The sequence below is a fragment of the Alosa alosa genome, chromosome 1, assembly GCF_017589495.1.
Source record: "Alosa alosa isolate M-15738 ecotype Scorff River chromosome 1, AALO_Geno_1.1, whole genome shotgun sequence".
Taxonomy (NCBI): Eukaryota; Metazoa; Chordata; class Actinopteri; order Clupeiformes; family Clupeidae; genus Alosa; species Alosa alosa.
Window position 1 is genome coordinate 1769509 of NC_063189.1, and position 21967 is coordinate 1791475.

At 44.0% G+C, this 21967-nt stretch overlaps 2 protein-coding genes across 2 annotated transcripts; both read right to left on the reverse strand.

Annotated features, from left to right (window-relative positions):
- Positions 1 to 231: 231 nt before the first annotated feature.
- On the reverse strand, positions 232 to 10644 carry muc3a (mucin 3A, cell surface associated). Its single transcript, XM_048264049.1, has 11 exons — positions 10135 to 10644; positions 9929 to 10044; positions 9743 to 9804; positions 7533 to 7592; positions 7299 to 7435; positions 7108 to 7173; positions 6038 to 6200; positions 3407 to 3559; positions 3174 to 3268; positions 1247 to 1518; positions 232 to 713 (listed from the first exon to the last, which is right to left on the reverse strand). The coding sequence occupies exons 1-11, from the start codon at positions 10556 to 10558 to the stop codon at positions 663 to 665; spliced, it is 1599 nt and encodes a 532-aa protein (XP_048120006.1). The 5' UTR covers positions 10559 to 10644; the 3' UTR covers positions 232 to 662.
- A 953-nt stretch (positions 10645 to 11597) lies between these two features.
- LOC125300036 (mucin-22-like) lies at positions 11598 to 20855 on the reverse strand. Its single transcript, XM_048251512.1, has 3 exons — positions 20682 to 20855; positions 13369 to 13669; positions 11598 to 12987 (listed from the first exon to the last, which is right to left on the reverse strand). The coding sequence occupies exons 1-3, from the start codon at positions 20770 to 20772 to the stop codon at positions 11598 to 11600; spliced, it is 1782 nt and encodes a 593-aa protein (XP_048107469.1). The 5' UTR covers positions 20773 to 20855.
- Positions 20856 to 21967: the final 1112 nt, after the last annotated feature.

A 21967-nucleotide genomic window follows, 5' to 3' on the forward strand; every position in this document is an offset into this window, starting at 1 on the left:
TATGACTGACACACCCATTAATTAAGGAATCTCTTTAGAAGTTTAGAAGCTACGTTAACGGCAAAATGCTAAAAAATTATGACTGACACCCATTAACTAAGGAATCTCTTTAGGAGTTTCAAAGTCAAAGTCAAAGTCAGCTTTATTGTCAATTTCTTCACATGTTCCAGACATACAAAGAGATCGAAATTACGTTTCTCACTATCCCACGGTGAAGACAAGACATATTCTGCCAATTTAAGTCCACAGACAAACATAACATTCAAGTAAACAAAAAAGTAAGTAAATAAGTAAATAAGAGGGCACACCGTTTAGGAGCTACATTAAGCCTGGGGGACTCTGGGTTTTTAGGATAATGAAATTGAATAACCTACTAAAATATAAAATTCTACTTAAGCTACGTTAAGCCTTAAGATTCTTTGTGAATACGGGCCCAGTGCGCATTGCATAGCAGGCAGGTTTAGTGTACTGAGGTAGTCCATTAGAAACCCATCATCACACACTGCTCACTTAAGATCAAGTTCAACGACATTTTTCTAATCGTTTTTTTTTTTAAGATGTGCAATTTGTTTAAATCAATGTTCATTTGCTTCTTTCCCAAGCAGCAGTGTGGAGCTGTGATGATACGAGAGTGAGTGCTCACGATCCAGTCTCCACAAACACTAAATATCATAAGAGCTCACAGAGGACCGCAGATGGGCCTGTCTCCACATCTGGGGAGAGAGAAAGAGAGAGAGAGAGAGGGAAGGAAAGAGAGAGGGGAGAACAGAGAGAGGGAGGGAGTGAGAGAGAATAGAAAGAGAGGAGGAGAAATGGAGAGAGAGGGAGAGAACAGAGAGAGAGAGGGAGTGAGAGAATAGAGAGAGAGAGAGAACAGAGAGAGAGGGAGTGAGAGAATAGAGAGAGAGAGAGAACAGAGAGAGAGAGGGAGTGAGAGAATAGAGAGAGAGAGAGAACAGAGAGAGAGGGAGTGAGAGAGAATAGAGAGAGGGAGAGAACAGAGAGAGAGAGGGAGTGAGAGAGAGAGAGAGAAAGGACAGTTAGTCGTGACACAAAGTTCTTCATATCTGCATTTGTGACGTCCAAACGATCACTCGACACTATTCAGTTACACATCATGAACGTGATGACATCACTCTACATATGATCTGAAATGCTGACATCATCTGAACAGAATGCTGCGTCTGTTTTTTACCCCCCTGGGACACGTGCCCCAGAGTTCTGTTGCCCTGTAGGGGGTACTTACGGGCAGGTTGTACAGCGGGATCTGTGGGTCTGCGTAAGCAGGGTGGGCGTACTGTGGAGGCCTCGCTGAGGCAGCAGAGGGGTATGCTGGGTAATCCAGCAGGGGGTTTCTGAATGAGGGGCCCTCCTGTAGGCCTCCTCCGGACCAGCCTGGCCCACCTATGGGGCTGTTGTGGCCCGGCGCCGGGGGGAAGCCGTTGTGGAAGCCGGGCTGGTTTCCACGGGAATGCTGCTGCATGTGGCCATGGTGGAAGGCGGGGTTGTCATTCACTCCTGTAGGGGAGGGGCCAAACACAACCAGCAATCAGTCACTCAGTTGGTCCATCACAACACATACTCACACACAACACACACACTCACAACATACACACTTACAACACAACACACACAGTCACAACACACACAGTCACAACACACACACTCACAACATACACACTCACAACATACACACTTACAACACACATACTCACAACACACACACTCACAACATACACACTTACAACACACACAGTCACAACACACACACTCACAACACACACAACACACAACACACACACACTCACAACACACACAGTCACAACATACACACTTACAACATGTACAATACCACACTCACAACATACACACTCAACAACATACACACACTTACAACATTCACACAAACACAACACACACAATAATAACACACACACATTAACACACACAACACACATAGTGTCACAACAACAAATACAGTCACAACACACACAGTCACAACATACACACAAAGTCACAACACACACAAGTCACAACATAAGCACATATTTTCACAACACACAATAGTCAGCCAACAATACAATATTTTTTTACAACACAATAATAGTTGTTAACACCACAACATCACACAGCTGTCAACATCAATATCATCACATTTGTTTACACAACACACACACACACTAACACATACACATTATCAGCACACAACACACACATTCACACAAACATTACAACACACATACACAACACACACCACTTATAATACACAACAATAACAACACACACACTTATAACACACACAATACTAAGAGCACACATTAACATAACACAACACACTCACAACACACACACTTACAACACACATGTATAACACACACTTACAACACTCACAACACTCTGTTGAAGGTGTGAGTGACCTGCTTTCCCACCATTGAAGGCATGTGTAGTGTCCTGTCTCACCTGTTATATGTGTGTGTGTGTGTGTGTGTGTGTAGTGTCCTGTCTCACCTGGTGAATGTGTGTGTGTGTGTGTGTGTGTGTGTGTGTGTGTGTGCATGTGTGTGTGTGTGTGTGTGTATGTGTATGTGTGTGTGTGCCCTGCTGTCTCACCTGTTGAAGGTGTGTTGTATGTGTGTGTGTGTGTGTGTAAGCTGCTGTCTCACCTGTTGAAGGTGTGTGAGTGTGTGTGTGTGCGCTGCTGTCTCACCTGTTGAAGGTGTGTTGTGTGTGTGTGTGTGTGTGTTGTGTGTGTGTGTGTGTGTGCATGTGTGTGTGTGTGTGTGTGTGGTGCGCTGCTGTCTCACCTGTTGAAGGTGTGTTGTGTGTGTGTGTGTGTGTTGTGTGTGTGTGTGTGTGTGTGTGTGTGTGTGCGTGTGTGTGTGTGCTGCTGTCTCACCTGTTGAAGGTGTGTTGTGTGTGTGTGTTGTGTGTGTGTGTTTGTGTGCGCTGCTGTCTCACCTGTTGAAGGTGTGTTGTGTGTGTGTGTGTGTGTGCTGCTGTCTCACCTGTTGAAGGTGTGTTGTGTGTGTGTGTTGTGTGTGTGTGTGTGTGCTTGTGCTGTCTCACCTGTTGAAGGTGTGTTGTGTGTGTGTGTGTGTGTGTGCTGCTGTCTCACCTGTTGAAGGTGTGTTGTGTGTGTGTGTTGTGTGTGTGTGTGTGCGCTGCTGTCTCACCTGTTGAACGTGTGTATGCCCTGCTGTCAGAGGAGGGCCACTGAATGTCTTCGTCCATCCACTCCGTCACCAGTTGTTTCTTCACGTCCTTCACTCTGAAAGTCAGAACAGTGCTCTGTGATTCTCAGCCCCATCTGTGTGTGTGTGTGTGTGTGTGTGTGTGTGTGTGTGTGTGTGTGCGCGTGTGTGTGTGTGTGTGTGTCTGTGTGTGTGCGTGTGTGTTACCGCCTTGCCGTTTCTGCTTCAGGACAATATAAGCTGATAGCGCAGCAATCGTGACCACCAACAGGGCGGCGCTAACACCCAGGCCAGTGTATAAACCTGTCTTGTGCACTGGGTTGCGGCAGTCAGAGCCCAGGAACCAGTTCTGATCCGAATGCTTACAGCTGCAGGAGAACAAGGGCCAAGCTGTCAGTATCATGCACACACACACACACACACACAGAGTTCTAGCAGGTAGCAAGATTGGTTGGAATATTGTTGGTCCACTCCTCCTGGCTTTTGTAACCCACTGATTGGACAGACAGGAGCATAGCACTGAAATTGTGTATAGAACCTTTAACACAGCAGCCATTTTAAGATGAAATAGTGTGGCAATCACAGGTGTTACCAACCACTGTAATAAAGTCTCTATTCAATTTAAGTGTTGCCGATTCAGAACCTTAACAAATGTCATTATTATGAGCGCCGCGCAGCCAAGCGCTCATGTAGGTTATTATGACCGCCGCGCAGCCATGTAGGTTATTGTGACGCCCACAGCTGCCGCATGGATCACGCCAAGCAGCCAAGCGCTCATGTAGGTTATTGTGGATCCGCCAAGCAGCCATGGTATACATGTAGGTTATTATGACCGCCAAGAGCTGCCGCTTCATGTAGGTTATTGCGATCCGCCGCCAGCCAAGCCAGCCATGTAGGTTATTATGAGCGCCGCGCAGCCAAAGTAGGTCATGTAGGCGAGCCAACCGCCCGGCGCATGTAGGTTATTATGAGTTACGCGAGCCGTCCGCCATGTAGGTTATTATGATGTGGATATTATTATGAGCTCATGTAGGTTATTGAGATCCCATGTAGGTTATTATGGAGCGTTATTATTATACGCGCTTCATGGTGGTTATTATGACCGCCACTACGTAGGTTATTATGAGCTCGCCGCTCGCCGCCATGTAGGTTATTGATGAGCGCCGCGCGCCAGCGTCACGTAGGTTATTACACCGCCGCCGGTTATTATGAGTCATGGGGTTATTATGATACCGCCGCCATCATCGTCGGTTCTCGAGCTGGTTATTTTCATGGCCCGCCGCCGCGAGGTCATACCGCCATCATGTAGGTTATTATGGCCGCCGCCACCATGTAGGTCATTATGCCGGGGCTCATGCGAGAGTCATTATGGCCGCGCTCATAGCCGGCCGCAAGCCATGTAGGTTATTATGGCCGCTGCGCACGTAGGCTCATGGTTATTATGGCCGCTCGCCGCGCTCATGTAGGTCATTATGGCGCTCATGTAGGTTATTATGGCCGCTGCGCTCATGTAGGTCATTATGGCCGCTCATGTAGGTTATTATGAGCGCTCATGTAGGTCATTATGGCCGCCGCGCTCATGTAGGTTATTATGGCCGCTGCTCATGTAGGTTTATTATGCGCGCCGCGCTTATTTATGAGTTATTATGGCCGCCGCGCTACCATGTAGGGTTTATTATGGCACTGTAGGTTATTGCAGCGCTCATGTAGGTCATTATGGCCGCCCGCGCTCATGTGGGGTTATTATGAGCGCCATCATGGTCATCATTATGGCCGCCGCGCTCATGTAGGTTATTATGGCCGCCGCGCTCATGTAGGTCATTATGGCCGCCGCGCTCATGTAGGTTATTATGAGCGCTCATGTAGGTCATTATGGCCGCCGCGCTCATGTAGGTTATTATGAGCGCCGCGCTCATGTAGGTCATTATGGCCGCCGCGCTCATGTAGGTTTAGTCCAATTTTTTTTTCCCTTTCTTTTTTTCTTTTTCTTTTCCGTCAAGGATTTCCGGCACACTGAAAGACCGGGGTACACGAAACTTGGTGGGCATGTAACCCCACATGGATAGCATGGAACCATCGTTTTTCGTTTTGATCTGTAGTCCCCCCGCTGGACTGGACCCCCCCAAAGGAAGGTAGGGCAGACACAGTTTTCTGTGAATATCTTGAGAACCGTCTGTATGTTTGCCTCCAGGGGTCATGTTAACCCATTCCATATGCACACATGTGCACAAACAGATACACACGCACACACATACATTCACAGTAATCATACGTATGGCACATACTCACACAGTAGACATATGTACACATTCATGCACATGCACAAACACACATACGCAGGCAAACACACACACATAAACATAAATGTGTGCACGCACACATGCACACAATTCAAGAATTTCTCAGAATTATGAACAGGCAAGATGGGTGTGGGGTTGTATAAAATAAATTTTACATGTGAAATCTATGAACTAATCATGTTTTGGTACTTGTTTTCTAGCAGATACCAGTAAGAATTGAGTGTGGATAATGCAATTTAGTGAGACAGTTAGAATCATATAGGCCTTTCAGCGTGATTTATTTTTGTGGAAAAAATGTGCTTGACTGGGCGGCGGTCATATTTTGTACCGCTCTGCGGTACATCTAGTTGACACTTGGGATGCCTGATATTCCATGTCAAATGGCTGCTGTGGCAAAGGTCCATTAGATTGGCATCAGAAACTACCCCTTTAACTTCCATCTCATCACAATACAGAAACACATGTTGTATTATTCCAGAATGAGTGTGTTGGATAGTGGAGGCCATGGCTTGTGTGTATTAGGTAGGAATGGCTTGGGGTTCTTACTAGCAGGTGGGTCCCTGTCTGAGTATCTCACAGGTGCCGTGGTTGAAGCACTGTTTGGTGTGGTCATGGGCGTCATCGCACTGGGACACACATTTCAGCACCCCATCCAATTCCTTAGGACCAAAGTAGTCCACAAAATCAGCATCCACTTTACTGCAGACCACTGTGAGAAGACAAAAATAGCAAATGTTTATACACTCACACACAGATAGACAGACACACTCTCAACTCCAGTGAAATTCAGAACAGAACAGATAAATGTTGACACACGCACAAACACACACAGACATGGGCGAATATTTGCGTGGGGTCCGAAGGACGTGTCCATACCAATATCAAATAATGACTGAAATGTCCCCACCAATATTCAGGTTGAAACGGGGAAAAGTGTGTCATGCGGTACACAAAGAGTTAAATAATTTCCCATTTCAGCCCAGCCACCCAAAATACGTCTTTGAGACAGGTCTGTTTTTTGATTGGCTTAGCTCCCTGTAGCCTATGCTGTCGATTAGAAGTTTTTGGCACACTTGGCTGCAAAGATCTTAGCTCTATAAACTTTGCTTGGCTGTCGATTCGAGGATGCCGGGCAAGAAAAGAAAGGTGGGCGACATCAGAAGCTATTTCAAGAAACAAAGTGTAAGTCATAATATTATGCGCTAGTTCAAGGCATAGAAATGCCAGAAACTTTGTTTTTTGGTACACATTTAGTTGACAGTGCTGTACAGCCTATTAATGGACATTGGAATCAACCAAATACCAGCTAGTTTAGCTATATCGCGCTAGCAGATTTGTGTACAATGACAATGGTTACTAAAGAAAGGAAATGCATGCCTTTAACCAGCAATCCTATAAATATTTGCTAAACTTAATGAAAATTGCATGAGGATGTCAGTGAAAACAAATGCATTTCTATGAGCTTGATGTGCTGAAGATAGAACATGAATGCAAAACATTGTTTCCAATCGTTTTCTCCCTCATAATGGCAATCGATTTGTTACTTTGTCAGATGACAGAAAAAGCTACCCAGCACACACACACAGCACAGACTGATTTGTTTTTGCTGTACTCACCTGCTTTATCAAATGGCACTTTCACTGCATTCTGAACTTTCCCAACCCCAAATGATGGGCATGATCCTTTAAAGAATGAACCAAAAATATACCAAAAATATAGTCAACATCACTATAATGCAGATATTGAATATTTTCTTTCTAAGACAGAATCTTTCTCTTATATTCAGTCTCTGTGAAATAAGAATCACCTGTATCTGGAGCTGATGATGAACAGTTTCCAACAGTCTCAAGAGCCACTTTAACCTCTTCAAAAGTTTCGTTGAAGACCTCCTCAGCCTCCTTAGTGTTGGGAACCTCCACAACGATATCGTGTTCAGCGTTAACACTGGTCAAAAGAAAACATGGTACACATGTGTGAGTGTGCCAGTTAAAGGACTATTTTGTCCAAATGAAACAGCTGATCTGGCAGGTAACATATTTACCTGGATTGTCTGTCTGTAGGAAGCACAGCAAAGAACATCCCTCTGGAGCCAGTAGCTTCCCTGAGAGTAAAAGGGCAGATTAGCACACCAGGCTGAGGGATTATCACAGGGATTAGCACACCAGGCTGAGGGATTATCACAGGGATTAGCACACCAGGCTGAGGGATTATCACAGGGATAGCAGACCAGGCTGAGGGATTATCTAACTATTTTGCAGGATTATCTATCAGTAATGTACAGGGTTGTCTTGCTAGTGTGCTACTCTATGGATTATCAAACCAGGATTATCTAATCAATTACTTTCTGATTACCGATTTAGATATATTCATTGATAGTCGACCACAAAGGAACCTTAGATCTTCCAATGTTAAGGCCCGTACACACCGAGTCCGATTTTTTTTCGGACGAAATATTCACACGAAATTACGCAGCCTATTAAACACATGCATTTGTCTGTACACACCAAGGACGACATTTGTTGCAACATTTTTTTTTTTTTCGCAATGGCCGCATTTCATGCGAAAAGAGCTCCTGTAGCCATATATTAATTTCAAAACATTGCAACATCGACTTCTTGTCCCAGACCCACGTGCTACTTTTAACTCATTGAGTGCCAAAAACGTAATATTACGTTTTTAGCTTTTTTTTTTAAATCTTAAAACTCTGTGATTAATGGAAATGAAATATATGACGATCGAAAACTCATGAAAACGCACAATCTGGACATTTTATCTGGACATTTTATCATAACTCGGTTGCCGCTTTGGGTCGAATCAGTGACGCATGCACGTCAGGTCAAAACCAGGCCATTTTCGTGGGTCTATCACTAGGTGTCAGTCTCGCCAGGTCTCGCTGATCACTTCCCGGAAAGTTTACACAAGTAAGTAACAGGCAACACTTAAAGGAGAATTCCGGTGTGATATTGACCTAAAGTGTATTGAAACATGATACCGAGTGTGAACGTATGTCTCATAGCCCATCTCGACTTGTCCCCTGCACTCCAAAAAAATCTGGCTTAGTTAGCCGATGCTACCAACAGCTTTTTCAGTAGTGGTGCCGGCATCGGGCTAGCCATGCAAATAAATCACTGTTTTACACCCATTTACGAGGCTCAATGTATCTCCAAACTTCATTGGTAGACTTCCGAGGGCCCTGACATTTAAAAAAACGAGACATTGAGAACTTTGAAAAGCACTGGTAGTTTACTTACAAGACGATTTATACAGACAGTATCTTCCACGAAGTTTAACGCTTGCAGCCATCTTGAATTTAGTCACGATAAGTCGAAAGCAACGAAAAGAATGAACAGGTATGATAAGGGATCAGATTCCAAAATAATTCAGTGGAAATGCATGGATTCCAGTTTCTTCCAGTAGCAGCAACTGGAATCCATGCATTTCCACTGAATTATTTTTTCGTAAATGGGTGTAAAACAGTGATTTATTTGCATGGCTAGCCCGATGCGGCACCACTACTGAAAAAAGCTGTTGGTAGCATCGGCTAACTAGCCAGATTTTGGAGTGCAGGGGACAAGTCGAGATGGGCTATGAGACATAATGCTCACACTCGGTATCATGTTTCAATACACTTTAGGTCAATATCACACCGGAATTCTCCTTTAATATTTCATGAAAGACGTTATATCTCCATTTCTAGAAAAAAAACAGCGATTTTGATGAAAACTAGCCACTGTTTAGCTTGGGATTTCTCAGGAACAGAGGCGTGTAGAAATACACGGTTTGCACCCACCGAGAGCTTTAAGTCTCACCTTTTAAACAAGTTATTGTATGTGTTCATATCTATAACACAGAACATGCTGTGGCTGTACAAAAATCATCAACAATGGTCTAGATTGCTGGCACTCTAGGACAAAGCTCCCGAAAACAGCTTGGTATTCAATGAGTTAAGATTACTTTTAAGGTACTTTTATGCTTCGTGAATTACTCTTAGTCAACAAATTCGCCAGTTAGGAGCTACTTTTAGCCGTAAAATTCTTTGTGAATACAGGCCCAGAAACGCATGGACTACTGACATATTGGGTCCTATCTTGACGATCAGGGCTCGTATTCACAAAGCATTTTAATATGTGATGGTTTAGCCCAGGGGGTATATCCCCCCTCCACAATGTGATGGTTTGGCCCCCTACTGGTACATGTGTAGTGAGTTTCCTGTTTTGTTGACTGTTGACAAATGTGTGTGTACAAACTTACTTGAGAGTGATGTTTACCACAGTTTTGAAGTTTTTCACTTTCGCAGAATAAATATGATCCATCTGAGGGTGAAATGCTTGATTAGCAGAGAGGAAACTGAACTGCTGAATGAGCTGATTCAAGCCCAGAACCATCCCTTGCATAGGCTTTGTGTTATTAATAATTTACCCACTAGGGGGTGCCTACCTCTTTTGTGAAGTTTGTTGAAAATTCCTGGTATTCTTCTGAAGATTTATTTTTATATTCTTGCAGGAAAGGCTTTTTAACTTCAATAGCAGTGTTAACTGTCCTTTCCAACTTATCTGAAAAACAACACATAATAACAAATCAGATAAATGATCCCTGTTATTTGGAGAAGCCTGTCATCAGTTCCATATGAAAACAACACTAACCAGGAATAATGATGCTGTCAATAACGGCACATGTGCAGCCGCTAAAAAGAGCAGGACACAGGCAACAGCTGCCATCTTTCTTTGGTGTTCCACCATTCTCACACTTGATCGGTGAACCAGTTGTAACAGTTGTAATAGTAGATGGATCATCTGTGGTTGTCGGTTCAGCCGTGGTTGTTGGTTCGGTCTGGGGACTGGAACTTGAAACTGTTGTGGTGTCAACCGTGGTTGTTCTTTCTGAACTTGCTGTTGATTCAGGTTGAGCACTAGAACTTGAAACTGTTGTGGTGTCAACTATGGTTGTTCCTTCTGAGCTTGCTGTTGATTCAGGTTGGGCACTAGAACTTGAAACTGTTGTGGTGTCAACCGTGGTTGTCAATTCAGGTTGGGCACTAGAAATTGAAACCGTTGTGGTGTCAACCATGGTTGTCGATTCAGGTTGAGCGCTAGAACTTGAAACCGTTGTGGTGTCAACTATGGTTGTTCCTTCTGAACTTACTGTCGATTCAGGTTGGGCACTAGAACTTGAAACCGCTGTGGTGTCAACCGTTGTCGATTCAGGTTGAGCACTCTTGAAACCGTTGTGGTGTCAACCATGGTTGTCGATTCAGGTTGGGCACTAGAACTTGAAACCGTTGTGGTGTCAACTATGGTTTCCTTCTGAACTTACTGTCGATTCAGGTTGGGCACTAGAACTTGAAACCGTTGTGGTGTCAACTATGGTTGTCGATCCAGGTTGAGCACTAGAACTTGAAACCGTTGTGGTGTCAACCATGGTTGTCGATTCAGGTTGGGCACTAGAACTTGAAACCGTTGTGGTGTCAACTATGGTTGTTCCTTCTGAACTTACTGTCGATTCAGGTTGGGCACTAGAACTTGAAACCGTTGTGGTGTCAACCGTGGTTGTCGATTCAGGTTGAGCACTAGAACTTGAAACCGTTGTGGTGTCAACCATGGTTGTCGATTCAGGTTGGGCACTAGAACTTGAAACCGTTGTGGTGTCATCTGTGGTTGTCGATTCAGGTTGGGTACTAGAACTTGAAACCGTTGTGGTGTCATCTGTGGTTGTCGATTCAGGTTGGGTACTAGAACTTGAAACCGTTGTGGTGTCAATTATGGTTGTTCCTTCTGAACTTGTTGTCAACTCAGGTTGAGCACTAGAACTTGAAACCGTTGTGGTGTCATCTGTGGTTGTCGATTCAGGTTGGGTACTAGAACTTGAAACCGTTGTGGTGTCATCTGTGGTTGTCGATTCAGGTTGGGTACTAGAAATTGAAACCGTTGTGGTGTCAACCATGGTTGTCGATTCAGGTTGAGCACTAGAACTTGAAACCGTTGTGGTGTCAATTATGGTTGTTCCTTCTGAACTTGTTGTCAATTCAGGTTGGGTACTAGAACTTGAAACCGTTGTGGTGTCAATTATGGTTGTTCCTTCTGAACTTGTTGTCGATTCAGGTTGGGTACTAGAACTTGAAAACCGTTGTGGTGTCATCTGTGGTTGTCGATTCAGGTTGGGTACTAGAACTTGAAACCGTTGTGGTGTCAATTATGGTTGTTCCTTCTGAACTTGTTGTCGATTCAGGTTGGGTACTAGAACTTGAAACCGTTGTGGTGTCATCTGTGGTTGTCGATTCAGGTTGGGTACTAGAACTTGAAACCGTTGTGGTGTCAATTATGGTTGTTCCTTCTGAACTTGTTGTCGATTCAGGTTGGGTACTAGAACTTGAAACCGTTGTGGTGTCAACCGTGGTTGTCGATTCAGGTTGAGCACTAGAACTTGAAACCGTTGTGGTGTCAACCATGGTTGTCGATTCAGGTTGGGCACTAGAACTTGAAACCGTTGTGGTGTCAACTATGGTTGTTCCTTCTGAACTTACTGTCGATTCAGGTTGGGCACTAGAACTTGAAACCGTTGTGGTGTCAACCGTGGTTGTTGATTCAGGTTGGGCACTAGAACTTGAAACCGTTGTGGTGTCATCTGTGGTTGTCGATTCAGGTTGGGTACTAGAACTTGAAACCGTTGTGGTGTCAATTATGGTTGTTCCTTCTGAACTTGTTGTCAATTCAGGTTGGGTACTAGAACTTGAAACCGTTGTGGTGTCAATTATGGTTGTTCCTTCTGAACTTGTTGTCAACTCAGGTTGAGCACTAGAACTTGAAACCGTTGTGGTGTCATCTGTTGTTGTCGATTCAGGTTGGGTACTAGAACTTGAAACCGTTGTGGTGTCATCTGTGGTTGTCGATTCAGGTTGGGTACTAGAACTTGAAACCGTTGTGGTGTCAATTATGGTTGTTCCTTCTGAACTTGTTGTCAATTCAGGTTGGGTACTAGAACTTGAAACCGTTGTGGTGTCAATTATGGTTGTTCCTTCTGAACTTGTTGTCAACTCAGGTTGAGCACTAGAACTTGAAACCGTTGTGGTGTCAACCATGGTTGTCGATTCAGGTTGGGCACTAGAACTTGAAACCGTTGTGGTGTCAACTATGGTTGTTCCTTCTGAACTTACTGTCGATTCAGGTTGGGCACTAGAACTTGAAACCGTTGTGGTGTCAACCGTGGTTGTCGATTCAGGTTGGGCACTAGAACTTGAAACCGTTGTGGTGTCATCTGTGGTTGTCGATTCAGGTTGGGTACTAGAACTTGAAACCGTTGTGGTGTCAATTATGGTTGTTCCTTCTGAACTTGTTGTCAATTCAGGTTGGGTACTAGAACTTGAAACCGTTGTGGTGTCAATTATGGTTGTTCCTTCTGAACTTGTTGTCAACTCAGGTTGAGCACTAGAACTTGAAACCGTTGTGGTGTCATCTGTGGTTGTCGATTCAGGTTGGGTACTAGAACTTGAAACCGTTGTGGTGTCATCTGTGGTTGTCGATTCAGGTTGGGTACTAGAACTTGAAACCGTTGTGGTGTCAATTATGGTTGTTCCTTCTGAACTTGTTGTCAATTCAGGTTGGGTACTAGAACTTGAAACCGTTGTGGTGTCAATTATGGTTGTTCCTTCTGAACTTGTTGTCAACTCAGGTTGAGCACTAGAACTTGAAACCGCGTTGTGGTGTCATCTGTGGTTGTCGATTCAGGTTGGGTACTAGAACTTGAAACCGCTTGTGGTGTCATCTGTGGTTGTCGATTCAGGTTGGGTACTAGAACTTGAAACCGTTGTGGTGTCAATTATGGTTGTTCCTTCTGAACTTGTTGTCAATTCAGGTTGGGCACTAGAACTTGAGACCGTTGTGGTGTCATCTGTGGTTGTCGATTCAGGTTGGGTACTAGAACTTGAAACCGTTGTGGTGTCAACCGTGGTTGTCGATTCAGGTTGGGTACTAGAACTTGAAACTATTGTGGTGTCATCTGTGGTTGTCGATTCAGGTTGGGTACTAGAACTTGAAACCGTTGTGGTGTCAACCGTGGTTGTCGATTCAGGTTGGGTACTAGAACTTGAAACTATTGTGGTGTCAACCGTGGTTGTTCCATCTGAAGTAGGTGATTGAGTTCGGAGATTTTGACTTGAAGGGGTCGCTTGAATTGTTGTAGTCTCTGGAAAAAGAAAACATTTTTTGGGTAAACAATGTGAGTCTGTTTGGCTTTTAGTTTGTTCTGTTTATAAAACGAGAGCAGTTTGGCAAGTTGATGTATAAAGATGGTGTTGGTTACTGATGGTTACCAACTCTTTAATAAACCTCATAGCTAGTGAAGGTGTGCAGCTATGTAAACGCGGCGTGGTGTTAGCGTAGTGGCTAGCCTACAGTAGGCTGAAAATTGACTTATTTCTGAGGTGGCCACAAATACATCAAAAAATATTTTGTTAAACTACAAATACTGACTCATGAAATGTAAGAAACTAAATGACAAAATACTGATGTGAAAATGTATTTCATTAAAATACAAGTAATTAATAATTGCCCAAAATGCCACACAATAATTTCAAGCCTTTTGTATTATTATTGAAAGGTTCTTGGAGCATTAGTGACATATTCCACAGAATAATAATGTGATTAAACTGGTCTGCTGTAAAAGTCCATGAAAGAAAGGCACATTTTGAAAAGTAAGATAAGAGATAAAAGCAAAAACATAGAAGATGTTATATGTAGACCCTACACATACTTAAATCAAAAATGCATTTCAACCAGTTGTAACATGGATGGTCTTTGTTGCCTTAAAGGCCCGCTATGCACCATTTCAACTTACATTGTATGATTTTGGTTTGTTTTCACAGTAGTGTTTTCACAGTGAGACTGTAGTCTTTCAAAAATCTTTTCCAAATCTTTGCCAATCTTTCCAGTCTGTCAGTGTAAGGAGGGCTTTAATGAAACAGTTTAGAGAATGGTGGCTTTCCCTGCTCCCCCTGCCGTCTCCTAGTGGGAAACCAGCCTTGCAAGACCTGCACTAGTATCCCAGCTGAGAAGTGAGAACGAGCAAGAAACACAAAATGCTTAAAATTCTTTGGACACACATTCCTGAACCACTGGTTAGCCATGCCGGCTTGCTATAAAATGGCTTTATTTTTTAGATGTTCTTCACGGCAGAGCCAGCGAAAAGACCAAAGAGACGGTTTTGAAATATGCACCCCAAAGCTGTAGGGGGAGCTCTTCAGAGAACAATGTGACAACAAAAGTGAGAAATCTGTGAAGAAGTTACTGGAGTTACAGAACAGCCCTTTACTGTAATAGACCTCTGAAGTTCGCCTACAAAAAAGATGCCATCTTTGACATCCGGTTGACATCTTTGACATCGCACCTGTTAAACTCTCGCGGGGATGAAAAAGTCTGAAATGCAGACATTTTCCTGAACACACTTTTGTCCTCTGCCTTCGAGTGGATACTGTGATCTCCGGTATGTAAAAACGGCATACTTAGATTTTTGCTACCCCAGAGCTAACTTGCAATGCAACTTCCCATAGGTAGTTTAGTCAATTAACAACCGGGCAAAGATGGCCATTTTGTTTTTTTGTAGGAGAACTTCAGAGGTCTATGGAGCTGCCATCTTTGAGATCCAGCATCTTCCAATTTTCCAATGGGAAAATAACATGGGGGTTATTGGGAAAATAACATGGGGATTTTGAATTATTGCACCTGTTAAATCTTGCGCAGACGAATAAGTCTAAAATGCAGACATGCTCAACACACTTTTCTCCTCTGCCTTTCAGTAGACAGACCTACTGTGATTTTCAGTACATTTGGACAGCACACTTAGATTTTTTGCTACAACAGAGCTAACTTGCATGCAACTTGCCATAGGTAGTTAGCTTCAATTAACACCAGGATCTCCTTATATGGAAAAAGATGGCAGCTTTGGTTCCTTTTTGTTGGCAAACTTCAGAGGTCTATGCCGTTTTTAAGAGGAGCAGAACTAGCCTGGCCACTCCCACACTAGATCTCCTTTCAGGGATCAATCAGCGATGAGATGACTGAATCTAAACTGATTGTGATAAACGGTTGCTGCAACGCTGGCAAACATAAAAAAACAGTAATTTATTTACAGTAAAGGCAGGCCCATATACATTCTTTCCTGACTGCCAATGTTGTTTATTGTCAGTTTGTAAAGTTTAGGCAAAGTAAGAAGTAGGCTAACGGTAGAAATCTCTAATCAATGTGATGGCTTGTAAACGATTCACAATCGCAAGTGAATAGACTCTGTTCACTTTGTAAATGAGTCATGCTTGCCAGGCTAGAGCAGAGTCGCTTCTTCTCACTGAGGGAGCCTATGGGGTATTCCATCAACCTCGCTAATGAAGGCAGCATTTAACAGAAATAGCCTGGCTTAAACTAGACTCTTGGTCTCGTTTATTCAAGCGAGGTTTAAGTCAGCTTCACCTCTGCTCGTGCACGAGGTAGAAAAGTAGACCAAAACAGTAGATTGACGGAAATTGGATATGTCGTAAAAGGAAGGCCATATTAGAGGATTTCTGTTCAAAGTACAAGTGCCATTTACAGGATTTTCATCGAAAGTCATCAAATTGAACATTGACAGAAAAAAACTAGATAGTTGCCTTAATTGGAGAATAATGAAACCAAACAATGATCATGGTTTGAAATCAATTGCGTGTTTGATTGTCTTCACTCTTAAACAAAACAAGTGAATGAATAAATAGCCTAGGCTAGTATAAACTCAAAAAACAACTTTGGCATAGGCTATTCAAAATGATACATTCTTAGATTAAAAGGGTTCACTCCAAATTATTGTCTAGGTGTAGGTGGTCATAAAAAAAAAATTGGTATCAACGTAATATATAGCCTATTGTCTTCCATAAGTCTCATAGTCCTGCCAAAGTGTAAATATAATTATCCACATACCATCAGTATGTCTGTGTGTGTGCATCTGTTTGTGTATGTGCATGCGGTGTGTGCATGTTAGTTTGTGTGTGTGCATGTGTGTGTGGTGTGTGTGCATGTTAGTGTGTGTATGTTAGTGTGTGTGTGTGTGTGGTGTGTGCATGTTAGTGTGTGTGCGCATGTGTGTGTGGTGTGTGCATGTTAGTGTGTGTATGTTAGTGTGTGTGTGTGTGTGTGTGTGTGTGTGTGCATGTTAGTGTGTGTGTGTGTGTGTGTGTGGTGTGTGCATGTTAGTGTGTGTGTGTGTGCATGTGTGTGTGGTGTGTGCATGTTAGTGTGTGTGTGTGTGCATGTGTGTGTGGTGTGTGCATGTTAGTGTGTGTGTGTGCATGTTAGTGTGTGTATGTTAGTGTGTGTGTGTGTGTGTGGTGTGTGCATGTTAGTGTGTGTGCATGTGTGTGTGGTGTGTGCATGTTAGTGTGTGTATGTTAGTGTGTGTGTGTGTGTGTGTGTGGTGTGTGTGTGTGTGTGCGCATGTGTGTGTGGTGTGTGCATGTTAGTGTGTGTATGTTAGTGTGTGTGTGTGTGTGTGTGGTGTGTGCATGTTAGTGTGTGTGCGTGTGTGTGTGTGGTGTGTGCATGTTAGTGTGTGTGTGTGTGTGTGTGTTGTGTGTGTGCATGTTAGTGTGTGTGTGTGTGTGTGTTAGTGTGTGTGTGCATGTTAGTGTGTGTGTGTGCATGTTAGTGTGTGTATGTTAGTGTGTGTGTGTGTGTGGGTTGTGTGTGCATGTTAGTGTGTGTGCGCATGTGTGTGTGGTGTGTGCATGTTAGTGTGTGTGTATGTTAGTGTGTGTGTGTGTGTGTGGTGTGTGCATGTTAGTGTGTGTTAGTGTGTGTGTGGTGTGTGTGCATGTTGGTGTGTGTATGTTGTGTGTGTGTGTGTGTGGTGTGTGCATGTTGTGTGTGTGTGTGTGTGTGTGTGTTTATGTGTGTGTGTGTGTGTGTGCTTGTTGTGTGTGTGTGTGTGTGTGCATGTGTGTGTGGTGTGTGCATGTTAGTGTGTGTGTGTGCATGTTAGTGTGTGTGTGTGTGCATGTGTGTGTGGTGTGTGCATGTTAGTGTGTGTGTGCATGTGTGTGTGTGGTGTGTGCATGTTAGTGTGTGTGTGTGTGTGTGTGTGTGTGTGTGTTGCATGTGTGTGTGGTGTGTGCATGTTAGTGTGTGTGTGTGTGTGTGTGTGTGTGTGTGTGTGTGTGGTGTGTGCATGTTAGTGTGTGTGTGTGTGTGGTGTGTGCATGTTAGTGTGTGTGTGCGCATGTGTGTGTGGTGTGTGCATGTTAGTGTGTGTGTGTGCGCATGTTAGTGTGTGTGGTATGTGTAGTGTATCTCCGGGGTTTTAATATGCTCACTGCCATGCACACACCACACAGACAGTCATTTGTCCCCAGGGCCATACAACTCTTCAATGCTTCGCTAAAGGGAAGAGTTGTTTAGTTGCTGATAGTAAGTGGACATAAACTTAAATTGGGGGCAGCAGTGGTCTACTGTTTAGGGCTTCGGGCTTGTAACCGAAGAGTTCCCGGTTCGATCTTCGACCCAGTCGGAAGTGGTTTAGCACTGCTCTCCCATGCCCACATCCACGTCTGAAGTGCCCTTGAGCAAGGCACCTAACCCCTCACTGCTCCCCGAGCGCCGCTGTTGTTACAGGCAGCTCACTGCGCCAGGGATTAGTGTGTGCTTCACCTCACTGTGTGTGCTGAGTGTGTTTCACTAATTCACGGATTGGGATAAATGCGAGACCAAAAGAGTATATATACTTATACTGATTCCTGTATCTGCACTTTGTTTCCATCTTTGTGCGCATAATTAAGTCAACTAAAAAACGCAATAGTGACATGTCCACCTGCTCATTCACGCAAATATTTACTCTACTCAGTCAATAAAAAGCCATTATCACCCAGAGAGAAGAAATAGTATTTTCTGATTGGCTGGTGGGGTGGCTATTAGTTCTGAATAACAGGACACTGTTCCATATCAATGCTTATGAATGGTAACTATAACAACCATAGTAGGACGACGGTTGCAGGCTTCGCAACAATGGAATCAACAGGCTAACTGTCCATGCTATCGCTGTTAAAGGGCCAATGGAAGTTGTACAACAAGCTGAACTTGAGCTTCTTTTTAAACGAAACTCGAGCGGAGGTGTTCCTGCTCTCTCTCTCTCACACACACACACACACACGCTCTTGTGTTCCTGCTCTCTCTCTCACACACACACACACACGTACATGTACACACATGCACACCACACACACACACACGTACATGTACACACATGCACACCACACACACACACAAACACAAGTTGCCTCCGCTGCCTCCGCTCCACTACATCTGAAATAAATAGACATAGTGTACTACGGCTGAAATAAATAGATATAGTGTACTACGGCTGAAATAAATAGACATAGTGTACTACGGCTGAAATAAATAGACATTGTGTACTACAGCTGAAATAAATAGATATAGTGTATATAATGTATATACTTCGATATAGTGTATATAGTTCGCTTCATCTCTCTTCATCTCGTACAAATCTTTCGCCTTTTAGGTGGCAGCCGTGGCCCACTGGTTAGCACTCTGGACTTGTAACCGGAGGGTTGCCGGTTCGAGCCCCAACCAGTGGGCCTCGGCTGAAGTACCCTTGAGCAAGGCACCTAACCCCCCTCACTGCTCCCCGAGCGCCGCCGTTGAAGCTCACTGCGCCGGGATAAGTGTGTGCTTCACCTCACTGTGTGTTCACTGTGTGCTGTGTGTGTTTCACTAATTCACCGATTGGGTTAAATGCAGAGACCAAATTTCCCTCACGGGATCAAAAAAGTATATACTTATACTAGTGTACTACAGCTGAAATAAATAGACATAGTGTACTAGTATAGTCAGTGTTGTGCCAGTTCACAGCTTTTCTGAACTAGTTCAAGTTCAGTTCATACATGCTCAAAGTGAACAGTTCATGTTCAAAGTTCACAATTTTAATTCTGAAATAGTTCAAAGTTCATTTTACTTTTTTCGTGAGATATTTAAATAAATACTTTTTTTCACACTACGAGCTAGAAATCACTATATGTTCTTTGAAGCTGCTCATTAGACATTTGCTCATGACACTGCAATTGTGGGTTTCTTACCAGGTGATGAAACTTGCAGCAGTACAGACAAGGTAGACCAGTTCTATACTTTCTATACAGACCAGTTCTATACAGCCCTTGGCGCTCTCGTCGTTGCCTGCTACGCGGCGTTGCTATGCCTACACCGCTCTGCTGCAATTCATCACGGGTAACGTTGTGCGGAAGCCAGTATGCTATTCAACTATTCTCAGCCGGACACTACGTTGCCCGCAATGCATTGCGCACACAATGACAAAACCATTTCTGTCTGGTGATACATGATTTAAGTGGCACCAGCGAGAACACAGGAGGGAGGAACTTTCTCTCGTTGCGTTTCAGAAGAGAAAACAGATGTCACTCAGTTTTCAATGGAAAACAAATTCCAACGTTCATTTACAGTGATGTCTGCCGTTCATGACACATAATGTGAACTAATTCACGTTCAAGTTCTTTATTAAAAAATGTGTTGCGTTCAGTTCAACGTTCACGAAAAAATGAGCGTGTTCAATGAACGCGTTCTTTTGAACTCGTTCACGCACAACACTGAGTATAGTGTACTATATCCAACAGAAACTCAAATAATCAGTTGTTACAACAGAGGCGTATCACATTCTGTGGACTCAGTTTTTGGCTTTTAAAGATTTATTTGTTTATTTTATTTTATACTGTTCACAGCAACGACTGAAACGACTGAAGATTTCGGTTGTTTACATGAGTACCTGTCTACAGAAATACCTGCCTAACATCCCAGTCTACGGTATGAGCTACACCAGGCGTGTAACTGAAGCGTTCCGTTCGCGACACGTAAAATCCATTTTAGATGAATGGTCTATTTTTTTTTTTTTTTGTGCGCCCCACTGTCATGTCTGGTGTAGCTACTTCCATTGATTATAATGGAAGTTAATTGCTGCAGCAGACGAAACGCGAACGGAACGCTTCAGTTACGCGCCTGGTGTAGCTCAGCCCTAAATGCCAGATGACGACTGAAGATTTCGCTTGTTTACATGAGTACCTGTCTACAGACATACCTGCCTAACCTCCCAGTCTAAATGCCAGATTGAGCGTACAGATTAATGTTAAATCTGTGGGATTAGTTAACTGTTCTGGTTTTACCTGTTGTGAGCGTCAGACTGAGGAAGATGACCACGAGGCAGATGCGCTGTCCTGTAGGCGCCATTTGTGTCATGAACTCCATTTGCCTCATGAACTCCGAAACAGAGACGAGATGTTGGAGATCCACTCCGTCTGCCAGCCTAGTCAGAATGGATGAGGCCAGCGTCTGCCAGCCTAGTCAGCGTCTGGGATTAAACATTGATCATCATGTCTTGCCCTCCTCCCAGGACATGGCAGATTAGATAAGCACATGGAAAAGTCTGCCGTCACATGGGGCAATAAATTGCCAAACCCTCAGTCACTCATCATGCACCAAATGGGGTAATAAAATGCTAAACCTTCAGTCACTCGTCATGCCCTTCCAGAGCACTTCGGTCAGCAGACCAACTGCGGCTGGAAGAACCCAGGGCCAGGCTGAAAACTAGGGGGGACAGAGCCTTTTCAGTGGCAGCCCCCAGACTCTGGAACTGCCTCCCCCTCCACATCCGTTCAGCTCAGTCTCTGAATGTTTTTAAGTCCCTTTTAAAAGACCCACCTCTTTTCACTTGCCTTTGCGGTGCAATCACCGCAAAAGCCCGGTCCCCTCTGCTCTTTAACCTAGAACGAGCCGTCTGTAAATGTGCTATAAATAAAATTGACATTGACATGCTCCACACAAGCCCTATCCTCTCACATGAGTCCTGCTCGCTCATGGCATCAGGCTGGGTGAGGTGCTTAATGATCACCGTTTCATACTTCACCATTCCCCTGCCACTGGCATCTTCCCAGCTGTGACCTCACATCCCCCCCCATATTCTACTGGCAGTGGGTTCTATGTTCTGTTGGAGTGGGATCTATGCTCCGCAGGGAGTGGGTTCTATGTTCTGTTGGAGTGGGGTGTCTATGCTCCGCGGGGAGTGGGTTCTATGTTCCGTTGGAGTGGGGTCTATGGTCCACGGGGAGTGGGTTCTATGTTCCATGGGAGTGAGGTCTATGCTCCGTGGGGAGTGGGTTCTATGTTCCGTTGGAGTGGGGTCTGTGCGCCGTGAGGAATGGGTTCATTGTTCAATTGTAAAATCTCACGTTTAGAATTGTGTAGATGAAGTGAGTCTGGCCATTTCTCTTTCTCTATTTAATTGCCCCTGCTAGTCTGAGGAACCTAATGAAACATGTTATTAATTGCCCCTGCTAGTCTGAGGAACCTAATGTAACATGTTATTAATTGCCCCTGCTAGTCTGAGGAACCTAATGGAACATGTCATTAACCCTGAAGATTTGTTTCTTAGTCATTTTTCTCCGTAAAGTCT

Excerpts from the sequence above, each read along its gene's own strand:
- muc3a (XM_048264049.1), bottom strand. The coding sequence starts at position 10,558 with ATGGTTGACACCACAACGGTTTCAATTTCTAGTGCCCAACCTGAATTG. Across the intron at positions 3,560-6,037 it reads AGACAGGGACCCACCTGCTA|CTGTAAGCATTCGGATCAGA; the intron begins GTAAGAACCCCA and ends GTTCTCCTGCAG. Across the intron at positions 1,519-3,173 it reads GGCATACACACGTTCAACAG|GAGTGAATGACAACCCCGCC; the intron begins GTGAGACAGCAG and ends CCTCCCCTACAG.
- LOC125300036 (XM_048251512.1), bottom strand. The coding sequence starts at position 20,772 with ATGAGGCAAATGGAGTTCATGACACAAATGGCGCCTACAGGACAGCGC. Across the intron at positions 13,670-20,681 it reads CAGTCTGACGCTCACAACAG|AGACTACAACAATTCAAGCG; the intron begins GTAAAACCAGAA and ends TTCTTTTTCCAG. Across the intron at positions 12,988-13,368 it reads TCGACAACCACAGATGACAC|CACAACGGTTTCAAGTTCTA; the intron begins CACAACGGTCTC and ends CACAGATGACAC.